The sequence below is a fragment of the Epinephelus fuscoguttatus genome, linkage group LG11 (genome assembly GCF_011397635.1).
Source record: "Epinephelus fuscoguttatus linkage group LG11, E.fuscoguttatus.final_Chr_v1".
NCBI lineage: Eukaryota > Metazoa > Chordata > Actinopteri > Perciformes > Serranidae > Epinephelus > Epinephelus fuscoguttatus.
Window position 1 is genome coordinate 30,451,039 of NC_064762.1, and position 15,966 is coordinate 30,467,004.

Consider the following 15,966-nt stretch of genomic DNA (forward strand, 5'->3'; position numbering starts at 1 on the left):
GGTTCAGGCTTTTGATTAGGATGCCCCGGGTACCTACCATTAGAGGTGTTCCGAGCACATCCTACTGGTAGGAGGCCCCGGGACAGACGCAGGGCATGCTGGAGGGATTACATATCTGGCTTTGAAACACCTTGGGGACCCCAAGGAGGAGCTGGAAAGTATTGCTGGGGAGAGGGACTCTGGGGTGCCTGTTGCCCCCGAGACCTGACCCCAGATGAGCGGATGAAAATGGGGTGATGGATCGTGTTTGCACATAGGACTGGGCAATACTGAGAAAATCAAATATCACAGTGTTTTTGACAAAATACCTTTATCAATATTGATATTTATACTGCAATCAGTGATATTGTGGGGTTGACTATTGGTGCTTTCACAAAACACTTGAATTTACACAGTGAGATTTTTGATAAATAATCATCAGTAATGTAGATATAATGACTAAGTGGTTAAAAGCAAATAATAGAACAGCTAGAACAGTCTAGTAAGCTCAGAAAATTACATCACTTTACTGTAATTCAGCCTTTAAGACCAGGAAAAAACAAAACTTAAGATATTACAATCAAAATCTTAGACGATATCTAGTCTCATATCCTGATATTGATATAATATGTATAATAAGTTTTTTTCTGGTATGTGTAATTGTCAGATAATAATATATCGATTGTAATAGAGCTGATCTAGCTAATCAATTAAGAAAATAACTGTTATCTGCAGCCCTTCTCTTGGAGGTAAACTGTAATCAGGTTTACTTATCTCTTGTTACTTTAATTCTCAGTTGTTAATGGTTTCAAGAACTCTTTTGTTATTATTTGTATGTATTTCAGAAATAATGGAATTGGAAAATTTAATTTCCATGTTGTAAGAACAGGCAACATTTTCCAAACCCATTGTTGTTTAAAAACATGTATTAATTTCACTTCTGTATATGACTCATATCTCAGCTATTCTGTTTTTTTCCCCTTTTCCCTTTCTTCGTGTCATTCTGACACTTTTCCACCAGAGTATTTTTTGAACATGTATTACAGCAGACAGTTATATTTAAGATAATATATTAATTCAACTCTAAAATTCAGCAGGGAGCACACCGTCGGCTGAACAGCAGCTAAACAAATGTCTGAGTTGTCAAACTGAAAGCTTTGAATTGCTGTCCTGCTGCTGCAGAGCTTTTCAACAAGCAGCTAATTTCCCCCCAGAGTAAAGAAATTATCAGCATATATTACACAGCATACAATATTCTATTCAATTCTATATTATTATTATTCTGTTTATTTGAATTTTTGTTTTGTTTTTTATCAGAAAGTGACTGCCAGCTTCTCACCAAACTGCCTAAAGTCAGATGTCTTCGCAACAACAAGAGGGAAGGTAGGAAGAGTGTTTGTGTGTGTGTGTGTGTGTGTGTGTGTACGTTTTTATATACATATGTCTACGTGATAATTTACATTCGCATTTGTAATGTTTGTCTGTGAACAGATTTGCATGTTTAATTATCAGCATGCTTTTGTTTATGTCTCTCCATAAATTTGTCAGCAGTATACTGAGTGTGTGCATGTGTGAGTATAGAATAAATTGGCCCTTGCATCCCTTCGCCTAAATATTTCCATATGTATACACACACTCAGACAGACAGACAGACAGTGAGTGAAGTAAAATTGATTCATTCATCTTTGGCTACATATGGAGCTGCAGAACTGAAATGACCTGAAGTGAATTGAAGTGACAGGAGCTGCTACTGAAATAGAGCCACAGAGAGGCAGGGAGAGACGCAGACTGTCATAAAAGAAATGTTACTGAACAGAAAATGTCTTCCATCAGCTGAAAACCAAATATACCACGAATTCAAAAGCAAAAGACCACAACCTAAAATGTGACTTCTTACTTCGTAAAATGCCAGAAAAGCTGCATAAAAGCGGCAAAATGCATGAACAACAACCAGTGAGAGTGAATGCCTCAATCACACTAAATATGGATGATGTCCCTCATTTTAGTTTTTAATACAGTTGTGCGTCATGGCTATGCACATCATTTTTCTATGTAATCCATTTGGAGCAGCCTCCATGCTCTCAAATATAGAATACAAATGAATGCAATACATGAATTAACATGGCACTTTGACGATGTGATGGGGTCGTGAACATTTTGAGAACTAAACACATGGTTGAGGGACTATTACTCCACTGCACATGATTCTTAGTTGTGAGTTGAAAGTACGATTTGATGGTCAGGACTCGCAGACAGTTAAGTTGTTATTTAAAACAGGCAGGTGGATGATTTCAGGTGTGTTAATCCACTAATATTCTACTGCCCAACATTTCTAATTTTTAATAAACGTACTTTATGCAATGATGTAAACATCAATGGTGCAACAGGTGCAGAGCGCTGGGGCCTAGAAGCTGTCAGGATCCCATGTATGAAGGTGATTTTTTGCTGCTTGGAGAAACCAGCTGTGGTGGTTTAATTCCGTGGCAGGCTGTTAGTTTATTATTAAATAATTTGGCACTTCGGCTGCTGTCCATGGGGCTGATTAGAGGCTGGTTTGCAGGATGGTAGGGATGAACTTCACTTCAGTAATAGGGGCGGCTGTTTTGATGCACTCCATTCGGCACCGGTGTATTTAAGTCTTACCTAGAGTGCAAACCTTGGAGGGTGTCTAATCCCAGACCACCCTGACTCCCTGCTGGATCAGCAGACTTTCTGTTGCTGCCATTACACAGGTTAGACACAGTGCTGCCGCTGGCCACCAGCCCTCTGGAAAAGTGCGTGCATTTTTGTTTGGGATGAGACGAGACCCCAAGAAAAGATGGAAGTGCAAATGGGGCCAATCACAATTATGTTACACTTCTGACTTTATGCAACAGTTGAAGACTCAAAGACCTTTTTGGTCATTGTAGTCATTTTCAAAAAGAATGCACTGTTGTAAAAATAATCCAGGTACAACAAATTATATGAATGGCAGCTGCTTTGAATATAGGACTACTTAATTTTTCACCTTTTTTGTAAGAAATTCTGTAATAAATCTATGAAAACTTTTGTCCAAATTCATTAGAAGGGTATCAGGATTAATTAAAATAAATAACTATTTTATTCCTTTCGATTAGCCAGACCATCCCTAAAAGTAAGTTGAGTGTTAAAAGGTTAGAAAACAGCCTAACTAAGATCTTTTTTTAGCCATTTACTAAGACCTACCGTAAAGGTTAAGTGTCTCTCCACTTCCCTCATAAATCTTGGTTTCAGTTAATTCTGCAAGATATAAAAATGTAATCCTTCAGAAGTGAAACTTTTTTATCCATTTGCAGTAATTTTTGTGGTCCTCCTTTTTTGAAAGGTATAGGCTTTTGTCACTTGATGGTGCAGTGGCCAGCAGGGGCTGTTTCAACACATTTTCTCATTGGTAGGTTTAAATATATGTGGAAAGGCAACCCGAACATAAGAGTGCAAATAACTTATGTACTGTATATAAAGTCAGCCTTTGTAGATTTTGTGTTAACATTTAAAAATATATATATTTCACCTCTGGCTGAAGTAGCACCTGGATGTAGTCCCCATCTCTGATTGCATGACCCTTTTTTCTTGTCATATTTGACATGGACATAAAGAACATGAAAACCCACTGGTACAATAAAAGCTCTTTTTGAAACCTGTTAGTTACTACTGAAACATAAGATTTACCTACAGAACATGCATCACAGTGTTCCAAACTTTCTGACAGCTGTGTAATTGCTGGAGCTGAACTCCTTCATTCAAGTGAACATAAGTACCAGACCAACAGTCTTTTATATCCTGTGGAAACACAGACACTTAAAGCCATTTCAGCTAATAACTTTGGCTTTCAAAGTTCAAAGCTGTCGTTGTGATCCAGGTCTAAAGTACGAGTGTGGACACACCTACACTTAAACCTTCAGAGTAACCCTTCCGTTTGAGCGTCATCTTCTCTGGATGGTTCGGATTACCATCCCACTCTGAACTAACCTCTGCAGAGTTCTCCTGCAAGAAGACAAAGACATTTTCAGATGCCTCATTGCTGTTATTTTGATGCTGCCTGAGTTCAAATAGCACTGTTCTCACTGGGGCAAACTAAAGTAGAAAACACTTAGAAACCACTTCTAACGTGCTTGTTGTCGACTCGCTGAGAGCAGTGCCATTTGAACTCAGATTACTGCACAGGAACAATCAAAGTACGAGTCTTGCTTCACTAATATCTCTCTTGTTTCTGCAAGGACCTTTCTTTCTTCCTCTCTGCATGTCTCATACTTTCTTTGTCCTTCTCATATTTTCTTTCTTTCTCTTTGTTCTGGGTATTTCATAGTCATTCCCATCCTCTCACTCACCTCGCCGTCTGCCTCTCTCTCTTTAACAACAGGAACACTTGTCCTACATGCTGTCACTGAAGGATTTCATTATAGCACAGTCATGCTGATCACACACTGGCAAACACACAGATACACACACAGACACACACAGACACAGACACACACACACTCACACACACACAGGCAGGGTTCATCAGTTCGGCTAGTTAATAGTTTATTGCTTCAGGCCTTCTGACTTGATTGTCTTTTTAATGCCCATAAAAACTCACTAGGCTGATACTATATGTCTTGTCTAACACACACACGCACACATAAGCACTTACTTCCTATACTTGTGAGGACCATCACAGGCATAATGCAACTCCTAACATTAGCCTAAAGGCCCCAACACACCAAGCCGATGGTCGGCGGCCGCTCAAAGTTGGCCTGTTGGAGAGCGTCTGCCGCCCTCCTTGGTGTGGTGAGTCCTGCACAGTTGGCCTTCATTGGACCCTGTCAGCCCCTGACCACTGATTCAACATGTTGAATCAGTGGTCAGGGGCTGACAGGTTTCGGAGCCCATCGGTGAATAAAATCACTCTGACTGGCAGTTCAGCTCAGCGTACGAGAAGAGAAACAGAAGTCAGGAATGAAAACAAATAGCTAAAGTGAGACCAAAACAAACTTGTTACATAAGATTATTTTTCTTGAGCCATTGAGCTCTTTAGCAGAAAGGTTTTGTGATAGTTTGTGTTATTATTCACTGGGGCATGATAAATATGCTTTGTTCTTTCAATATTGGATTGTGTTGTTAATGTCCTAAATGGCTAACTAGCGTCAAGACTGTCTTCTGGTTTCCCATCTTGAATTAGAATTACAGACAACTGCTGTCTGCTGGTGTTGAAAGTTATTTATCCTTACATAGGTACAGAACATACAAGTTAGTTGACTGTTGGCTGTAGTCCTTGCAGTGTGTTCATGTGCAACTTTGTTGGCCGAGACCAAGCCAGATCAGGCGATGTAGCAGGGGAGCCTTTGTCGCCGCTTGTTGCCTGAAGTCAGTTTGGTGTGTCAGGGCCGTAAGCCAAATCTAGTTTAGATAAAGCGGCAACCTCCGGGTCTGAAAAGTGAAGCCAGTGCTGAAGTGCCAAAAACCTGCATTCTTTCTAAAGGCCATCAGAGGGCAACTACAGTAGTTGTAAAAAGAAGTACAATTGTATTACATTTAAGGCTATGGGAAAATGGCCCAACTTCTCACTTTATTTATTAGCTCAGTAAACATTTTATTAATGAGTTTGTGATCTCAATTGCTAGTTTGAAGTCCTCCTCAAAACAATATTATAATCATTTTGTAAATTATGGTCCCATTTGGAGTAAAATACATGATAAAGCAGGATTCGTTTTAGGGCATGGCTACTTTTTGATTTCAGAGTTGCTACCATGGGGATGTCAGATCCACCTCTTGCTCCTCCACAGCTCCACCCTCTCACCCAAATATGGTCAAAAAATCAAGATGGCAACGGCCACAAATCCACTGACTATGTGTGTTTGTGTTTCATGTGCGTGTTTATCTGTTTGCTGTCTGTCTCAACTCAAAACCTACTGGGACCTTTAGGTCTTTATCTCTTTTTCCCCACCAGACTGTCTGGTTTTGTGATTTTTTTTCTAAGTACATTCAGTAAAAAGAGTCCTACAGCTTCGGAATAGCTGTGATTTTTAAACCTCCACCCCAGTGACATCCATGGCCTGAGGCCCTATGTTTCTGAAATGTTCATCTGTCTGTCCCATTCTTGTGAATGTCATATCTTAAGAACTCCTTGAGGGAATGTCTTTAAATTTGGCATAACTGTCCACTTGGACTCAACAATGAACTGATTAGATTTTGGTGGTCAATGGTCACTGTGAAATCACAAAACATGTTTTTGGCCATAACTCAATAATTCATATTCTAATTATGCCAACAATTTCACACAAATGTCTAATAGAATAAAATGATAACGTTTTATATCCAAAAGGTCAAAGGTCAGTTTCACTGTGACATCATAATGTTCTGCAAAAACTCTTTTCTTGCCATTATTTAACACCATTGTATAGATCTCCTGAGGTGTTGGGTTAAAGGTGTGTGTGAAGCATCCATGTTTTAGAATATGTAGCTGCTTTGTAGCATCATTCATATTTGATTGTAAGCTGTCATGACTACATATGAGTCTGGACAGACATGGATGTAAACAGTAACTGCAAACTGAAGTGTTCATGGAGGCATACAAACACGAGACAGTAGTTGTAGATTAAAAAAAACAAAAAACTTTTGTTTAAATAATTTCAATTCAAGCTGTTGCATCCCCGATCAGTTTCCTAGAGGAGTCTTCTCTCTGCTGTCCATCTGCATTTTGTTCCAAACAACTGTTGCTTTGCTAATAAATATGCTATACCAGCAGAGCTTTAAAGCTATGAGGAGGCTGCTTGGCAGCCCAGAGGTAGTCTATGTTTGTCTATGTCTTTGTGTAAAGATGTGTTTGGAGCATACTGATCAGCTTGGAGCATAAAGATAATTTTTTTATGATGTGAGTCTAGGTCACAACTTAAAATCCATTATAACTGCCATCATCCAATTAAGGGGCCACCTACAAAACTTCAAATTCAGTCAGTGAGTATTTGTTCAAAGAGTCTTGGTGGACTATTCCTTTAATCCTCAAGACTTAAAGGCTTTGCTGTGATTCAAACAAAGTGCTTGATAGATTGCTGAACAAAACCGACACCTTTCTGGTGTTGGTATTGACAATTTGTGTTACTTTTGAGAACAGCGAGTTGAACATACCTAACTACTTTATGCAGGGTAGGTCTAAAACAAATTTGTCCTCACAAGCATGCAATAGTACAGTAACACACACACGCACACACACACACTCATGCACAAAGGTGTGATAGGTAGGGACAGTTAAGAGTCATCAGTGTATATTAACTCTCTCTTGTACAATGTCAGCCTGTCCTGCGCTGTGTGTGTGTGTGTGTGTGTGTGTGTGTGTGTGTGTGTGTGTGTGTGTGTGTGTGTGTGTGTGTGTGAGTGTGTGTATCTGAGTAAATGTCCACTTGTGTGAGTGTGCCCGTGTATCTGTGTGCATGCTTGCATGTGGGTCCAGTTTGTGTGTGTATGTGTGCGCATGTGTCCATCCATCCAGAAAATAAAGCCTTATTGAGGATGAAATGGGATTTTTAATTGGCTGAGCCTCGGCCTAACAGCGCAGCGTGAGACTTCACGGCCCCTCGTACAATGTCACCGACACACACACACACACACTCACAACGGGCCCAGTGCACAGTCACGGTTACACACAAACACACAGTATTGCACGACCAGCCTTGTGCACGTGTGTACACATCACACAAAAAGGCACGCACACACACACGCACACAGTGTACATCTCCATGTCAGGGAGTATTGATTAGACCATTTAGTCCAAATAGAGGAGAACACTGGCCCCCATCAGGGAGACCTCCCTAACAGGCTCATTTAAACCCACACACACACACACACACACACACACACTCACACACACACTCTGTCTTTCTCTGTCTTTCTACAACACAACCAGCCAACACACACACATTCTCTCTTCTTCACTTGCACTCCCTTCCTCTCTCTTTCACACACACACATACACACACACACACAGAAACCTTTCCTCTAACACACACATGCAGAGTGTGATGGGCCTGTTAAAAGGTTGTGTCCATGTCTGACAGGGCCTCTAAGAGCCTTGCATCGATTTTCCCTTTTGCTGACTGACTGTGAGAGAGAGCCAGCGAGAGAGAAAGTGAGCGAGGGAGAGAGATAGGGGATGTCAATCGGAAGAGCAAGGCACTAACAATACCAAGGTGAAGGGTTCCATGCCCTTCCAGTGTCTAAAAGTATTCTGTGTATGTCTGCGTGTGTGGGAGGAGGTTGGAGGGTGTGTGTGTGTATGTGTGTGTGTGTAACTGATAGTCACAGCTCAAGAGCGTGAAAGTTGAATATATACTGTCTTATCCGATCTGCCGCTCTGAAAAGAATCAATTTCAGCAGGCAAAGAGGAGCATTTCAATTCAGCAGAGAGCAGCTCTGACCGCTCTGGGGCTGTATGTTGGATTTCAGCTGTATCAGAGTGCATGTGTTCTATATGGATACTGCAAGGTTTGGTGTTAAAATATGGATGAATGTATGTATGCATGCAGTGTATTAAGGATAATGAGTCACTGGGAGAGTTAACAAGAATCAAGACTACTTGTCAAAAGAGGGATTCAAACCTGCAACTCTAGTCAGCTACCACAAAACAAGCTGCATGCAGGGGTGGAAAGTAAATTATCAAATTTACACAAATACTGTGCATAAACATGGCAGCACGGTGAACTCTGCATGTTCTCCACGTGTAGGTGTGGGTTTTCTCCAGGTACACCGGCTTCCTCCCACAGTCCAAAGACATGCAGGTTAATTGGTGACTCTAAATTATGTGTAGGTGTGAATGTGTGTGTGAATGGCTGTCTGTCTCTATGTGTCAGCCCTGTGACAGTCTGGTGACCTGTCCAGGGTGTATCCTGCCTCTCACCCAATGTCAGCTGGGATACTGGAACTGTCTGGGCCTTAAACTAACGACTAAGGAGAAATCTAGACCCTATGGCTGGACCAGTTGGGAACCATTGCCATAGCATATTAAACCACACAGTAGTCCATGAAATAGAATCAGCTCCACATCAGTCACCTACCACATGTAAATGCTGTTTAGATAGTAATGCAACACAGTAATTATTATCCAGTGGTAGAATATACAACAACAGATCTCCGACAGCAATTTTGCCTGCATAGTTGGAAATTGTTCTTTTATACTTTAAGTAAATTTAGCTGATGATACTTCTGTACTGAAGTTCAGTTAGAAATGCAGGACTTTTACTTCTGAGGAAGTATTTTGGCAGAGTGGTATTGCTGATTTTGCTCAAGTACATAATGAGATTACTTCTTCTATCATTGGCTGCATGTAAACTTAAACAAAAATTATAATTTTACAAGATTGTTACATTAATTATAATGTTGATTTTTATTCAGAGAATGATGATGATGATTAGGAGTAGTAGTAATAGCAGATGCATTAGTTGTTGAATTTTTATTATGAATTGAATTTCGGTGGTAAATGGCCTTACACTTTCACCGATGTATAGTTCCTCTTTCTCCGTTTTCACATTTCTTTGATTCCTACAGAAAAATTATAATAGTCCATAAAAGATTAATTAGAGGAGAAGAACATCACAATGCAAATCACAGAGAATTTCCTCACTAATATGGTAACTTGTCACAAAAGAGCCACTGAAGACAGGAAGTCCAAATTTGCACCTGCAGTCTGTTGCTGTTCTGATAAGCTTGGACAATAAACAATCATGTGCCATCTGGTGTTTCCGAATCATAGTGCGGACTTGTGACAACTGTATTTATAATTTGTGTTCATTACAAACAACATCACATAATCTCTGTACAATTTCTCGGCAGTGCTATCCAGTATACTATAGATCACCCTATGGGAGTCAGCGAAAACACTAGTAAAAATGTGAAGTTCAATTTAATTTAAAACAGACTAAACTTGTTCTTTTAGAAACTGTTCAGAACCTCAGTGGACAAACTTTAAAATACATAGCTGTCATAAAAAAAAGTAAAATCAAAGCTGTTTGTTCTATTTTTGTAGCACAACGAGCAGCGTACTGTGCTGGTCTACTGCCTCATGTTTATCTGCTTATCAAAGAAGGATGCTACTACCAGAAGCTGCTACATGTTTTTATGTCAATCAAAACAAATGATACATTTCGATTCGTTTTACATGATGATATATAGTGTGACTCTTTCATAAGATATTTTTATTGAGTCCCTTATGAGATAAGAACTGTTGCAATTGCTTTAAAAATGTCAACAGTTGTTCACAAGGCCTCGAGAACTGAACATTATTGTAACATAAGTTCAAACAGATGCGGGAAATATGTGGAGCTGTTTGTCAAAATGAGAAGCAGAATATTACAAAGGGAATAATTTTTTTATGTGTGTAATAAGCACTCCAAAACATATTTCTGTTTGTGCATCAGGTCTGATCAGGTCCAGAGTGCGCGGGGCCGACGCTGCGAGGGCCGGGGTCCTCACCTTCCTGGACAGCCACTGTGAGGTCAACAAGGACTGGCTGCCGCCTCTGCTGCAGAGGATCAAACAGGTAGATCCCAGCCCCGCTCTGACATCTGTGTGTGTGTGTGTGTGTGTGTGTGTGTGTGTGTGTGTGTGTGTGTGTAGCTTTACTGTTAAATCCTACATAATTCAGATCACTTTTCATGTCTAACCTTGAAGAAGGGTGTGTGTGATCATGTGTGTGTTTGTGTGTAAGCGTTATACTTGTGTGTGAATGGGATCATGAGTGTCAGTAACTTCAGCAAAGCCACTTCAAAAATATGGAGCACTTCACTGCACTACAAAAAGTGTGAGTGTGTGTGTGTGTGTGTGTGTGTGTGTGTGTGTTTGAGATGACTCCAGTGGTCGAGGTGAAATAGCACCATGGGAGAAAATAGCTGTCGGTCTGATTGCCTCTCATTAAGAAATAAGTGCTGCACTCTCTCCTTCACCCCGCCACTCCCCTCTGCTCTCCTCTGTTTGTTTCTGCTCTTCGTCTGCCTTCCTCTTCCTCTCCTCCCCACACCACTCTTTACTGCTTGACAGCTTATCCTCCCTTTTCTCACCTTTCTTCCGTTTCTGTCCTTACCTCCCCTCACATCTCCTCTCACCTTCTTTTTGGCCTTCATTTGATGTTTCCTTTCCTCTTTTCTTACGTCTTTATTCACCTCCTCCTTTCTTTTTCATTGGTTCCCTCTATACTTGGGGTGTAATGATACATCAGTCTGCATCGATATATCGATCAACAACCCAGGAACATTGATGCAAAGTGAAAACATTGATCCATTTCATCATCTTTATTTTGAAATTCTGTGTCACCTTGAACAGCAGCAGGCCGACTATGGCAAGCAGCCAAGAGAAAGATGATGACGATAACGTTATCTGTGTGGAAATACTTTAGATTTTGGAGAAAATAGGGGTCAACAGACAAAGCACATGCCATATGTAAACAATGTTGTTACAAGATAAAAGACGGCATGCCTGGCCTGGCATCTGAATACACCAACTTCTTGCAGCAGCACAGCAACATTAGTTGTACATATCGATCACAGGCCCGCATTGCATTAAAATCGTATCATTGCAGACTTTGTAATATTGTCAAATATCGTATCATTGTCCAATTAATCCATATGATATCGTATCATGATGAAACTAGTGATTTACCACCTCTTTTATCTCCCCTCTCATCAAGTCCTCTCTCCTCTTATTTGCTCTTGCCCTCTCGCCACCTCACTTCATTTTTCTCATCATTTCTCTCCTTTTACTTTTCATTCAGCTGTCTAGACACATCTTCTCTTTTTCTCTTCTTTCACACACCTTTCTCTTCCCTCCTTTTGTGTCCTCTCCTTTCACCTCTTCGCCTCTTTCTATTCTCATCTCTGTCTTCCACTGTCATCTTATTTGAGTCCTCCCTGCCCCTTCCTCATCCCATTTCCTGCCACCTTGCTGTCTCTCCTTCCAGTACTCTCCTCCTTTCCTCACCAGCTCTCTCTTCACACCTTTTTTCTCCTCTCTCTTTACACCTCCCTGTCTTCCCATCTTATCACCTTATGTGATTCCTCTCCTTGAACCTTTTCACATCTTTTCTCTTCCCATTTCCTCCTGGCCTCACCTCGCCTTTCACATCCTTTTACCTTTATTGCTCTTTACACCTCCTCTCCTTGTCTCCTCTTTTACAACCCTTTCCCTCTTCTCTTTTTCTACTGTCTCTGTCTACCTCTCCATTCACCTCTGTCTGTCTTTCTTTACTATTACTGTTCTTTTCTTTTTCCTCTGTTCTACCACTTTTCCTCCTCTCCTGTTGGTATTTCCTTTTACCTCCCCCGTCTCCTTATCTTCCTCCCACACTGCTCATACTTGCTCTCTCCTTTCGCCTCTCCTTTCCTCACATGTGACCTCCTCCTTTTACTCCCCTTCTCTCCTCTTTTCTTCTTCTCTCATTTTATTGTCTTTCTTTTTACCTTCCCTTGTCTCCTCTAATCTTCCTTTGTCTCTTCACACACTCCCTCCCATCTTTCCTCCACCAATCACCTCCTTTCCTCGTCTGTCCTCTGATCCCTTCACATTTCCGCCTTTCCCATTTCTCCTCTCCTGCCACCATCCCCTCTTTTATCACCTTATCTGACTCCTCTCCTCTCCTCACACCATCTGTCCTCTTATTTCTTTTCATCTCCTCATTTTCTCACCTGTCTCTCCTCCTCCTCCAATGCATCAAGTCAACAGTTGTTTCTGCTGATATTAAAGACCTTTGATCTCCATCTATAGAGCAGCGATCAATAAGTAAACCACAGAGTCTGATCAGATTCTGCAGCTGTACCAACATCATCCATATTCATACTCACGCTTTAAGTGTGTGCCTGTGTGTTTGCGCAGGAGAGTCATCTGTCACTGTCTGCCCGGTCATTTTGTAGTCATATATTTAGATTTAAATGTATGAGGTATTGATCGAGGTAAACACACACACACACAGGCAGAGCTCCACACCATCATAAAGTTGTATTCCTCTCAAAATAATAGTCTGTCTCGTTGATATAGAGAGCTAAAGTCCTGCCCAACTTCCAGGTGAACTTCTGTTCTGCTTGCATCATTGAGTTGAGTCAAAGTCGCTGGCCAAAATGACGCATTTTGTGACACTCACAACATTACAAACATGCAACAAAAGCAAATATTTCCATCAAGCAACACAACATATGGTCAAATTAAAATATTCTTTCAATCAATACACAATGGACAACAAAATACAGCTATCAGTATGAAGTGACTTGAAAAAATGACTTGAAATGAATTATGATCTATGATGCATCTGCATGAAACTACTTTGCACAACTCTTCAGCCAGCCATCAGTCATTATCCATCTGTAAAGGATGCCACCTTTGTGTTGCTATTTTCAATCATGGATCAAAGAGGGAAAGGGCATGTAAGGAGAGGAAGAGACCATTTAGCTTTTTTGAATTAAAAAGTATGAAAACAAGAAGGCTGATTGAGTACAATAGAAAAAATCTTTCTGAGTATGTCTAAGTTTGACATTCTTTACTGGTTCTTTTGTGCAGAAGTGTGTGTGAACTGTTTTGAAAATGTAATTTCTGAATGGACAAATGTTTTCAAGCAGACGAGAAAAACTGTAAAGTATGTGCCAAAAAGGGCAAGCAAGTATATCAAAGCATGAAATTTTTTCTTTTCTCCAAAGATGATTTTACTAGAGATAACAGCCTTGCTATGTGTCCTTGGCGTCCTTGTTCAATGCTTGCAAATAGCAACACAGAGGTGGCATCCTCTGTAGAGTTTCATACAGGTACACCAGAGATTCATACAAGATCTGCGTCAACTGTTTTGAAAAGAATGAAAAAATGTATGAAACCAATGAAAAAGTGTTGAACATATTTACAAGAAAAGATTCTTACTTTGTTGCGATGGTGATGATTAAGATGAGGTGGCTTCCAGTTTTATTAAGCGTGTCCCAGTGGTCGAGGAAAAACTGTAATAATTTGATTTTTTTCCCCCACTATAGCATATGTGGAATTCTTAAAGTAATCTGTCAAAACAGTAGTGCACAGTTTTTGTCATGATCAAGAGATGACAATAACCGTGGTTTGTACAGTGACATTGCTTGTTCACTGTTGTGCTGTAAGATAATTTAACTCCATGATATAAGGTTTTAGAAGTCTCAAAAACAAAGACAGAAAAAATATATAGAGGTTGATTGATAATAGTGAGTGATTTCAGAAGTTTCCCTGGAAACATCTTGTCTGTAAGCGAGTAAGTAAGAGATATGTTTCGTGTTTTAACTTTGATTGGAATAATTAACCTGAGCAGCAGAGGTGTCGGGATTTAATGAACAAAGAAAATGCCACTTACAGAAATTCAATTTCATTTACAGAATAAAAGAAAATGAAACAGAGTCATTTCAGCTGCACAGAGGTGAACCCAAAGAGTATCTGTGAGCCAAAATTACAGCAAACACGTACGCTGCCCTTTCAAGATAAAAAAACCCCCACACCCACAGATAAACCTGTACAGGAGTGCAATGTGGAGTTCTTAACACAGAAGCCAACATCATGATATTAGGCTTGCAGATTATCAGTTTCATTTTTTAATTCTTGACATGTTTATCCTGTCTTTTAGTTGAGCACATTTTAACCTGCCTCATTGAAAGCCTCACTGAGTTACAATGGGTTACAGACTTAGAACAAATAGCAATCTCTTTCGCTCAACCACTCTTTCAATATGAAATTGTCTTTAAGTTACGTTAAGTTATTTCCAAACTAAGAGCAGTCTTAAACCAGTTTACTGCTGTTTGGAGGCACTTGTTCTTGTGCTGCAGTTTGGACATGGAAGCTGAGAGTTTATACCTCCTGAATCATTGTTATATAATCTTTTGTGGTCATAATGCCCAATGTTTAGTGCAGAACTGTGTAACCCAGCACAAATGCAGGGGACATGCATGAAGGATGATGATGATGATGATGATGCAGGATGTTTGGGGGGGTCAGTTTTCCTCTCTGCTCGGTCATCAAATGTTCTCATTTCAAATCAAGTGGAAAAAAAAGGAAGAAATGGCTGAAATTAAGAAACTGCTCCCAAGCGATTTGAGAATAACACTCATCCAATTACAACAGTAATGTCGTGAATGCTTCACCCTGAGTGCTGCACAGTGTCATTACCGTAACAGCTATTAAAGCAGACGCAGTGCTTTGTAATGTGGCTGGAGCCGTAGAGGGATGCAGTCTGTGTCCCCTTGCACTGACCCTGCAGCTAATGGTCCAGAACCGCTCCACCTGCTCTGTAATATCACTGGCTGAAGATGCATCCAGCCGTTTGACCAAACTAATAGAGGGACACACCATGATTTAACAGGGACCTGGAGTCTGGCATGCTTTTGTGTGTGTGTGTGTGTGTGTGTGTGTGTGTGTGTGTTGTACTTCTATCCTTGTAAAAAGCAAATGGTGCCATAAAGAAAGAAATATGAGGGAAATCAAGTGCAGACATTTTGCCAGTTCTTACTTTTACAGGGGTTTTGGACTCTGCTTAAGGGTTAAGGAGGCAATAACTAAGCTAAATCCATAAGACTTGTATGGCCCTATGGATGGTTAAACAGTGAGGGGGGATATGAGCAATATGGGCAGTGATAAGCATCAATATTTAATATTTTTTCACTTGTATATATACTTAGTGATGTGTAAGTCATCGTGAATCTGTGAACTTAAATTTTAGTATAGTTATATTTCTACCATCCACAAATGTTAAGCATTACTTTTGTGAACAACTTAGAAGTGCTCATATATATTTAAAATGTAAGCCACTTCATACACCAGCCTCTCTCTTCTTTACCCTGCTGACGTGGTTTTATCTTATAAATAGTATTTTTTTTAGACACTAATTGAATGCATACGTTTTATTGGAAATTTAGGCTACATTCAGACTGCAGGCTAATCAGACTTGAAGGCAGACTGTCCTCACTGTTATTTGCAAGTGATCAGATTGCTGGGTTGCTGTACTAAAGACGCAAC

The 15,966-nt window shown here is 40.2% G+C and overlaps 1 protein-coding gene across 2 annotated transcripts in view; it reads left to right on the plus strand.

Moving 5' to 3' along the window:
- galnt14 (UDP-N-acetyl-alpha-D-galactosamine:polypeptide N-acetylgalactosaminyltransferase 14 (GalNAc-T14)) overlaps nucleotides 1–15,966 on the plus strand; it is a 203,453-nt gene that overhangs the window by 142,385 nt on the left and 45,102 nt on the right. For both annotated transcript variants that reach the window (XM_049589775.1, XM_049589774.1), the window contains 2 exons: nucleotides 1,297–1,362; nucleotides 10,386–10,507. In XM_049589775.1, coding sequence (XP_049445732.1) covers nucleotides 1,297–1,362; nucleotides 10,386–10,507 — 188 coding nt within the window. The remainder of the gene's footprint in view (nucleotides 1–1,296; nucleotides 1,363–10,385; nucleotides 10,508–15,966) is intronic.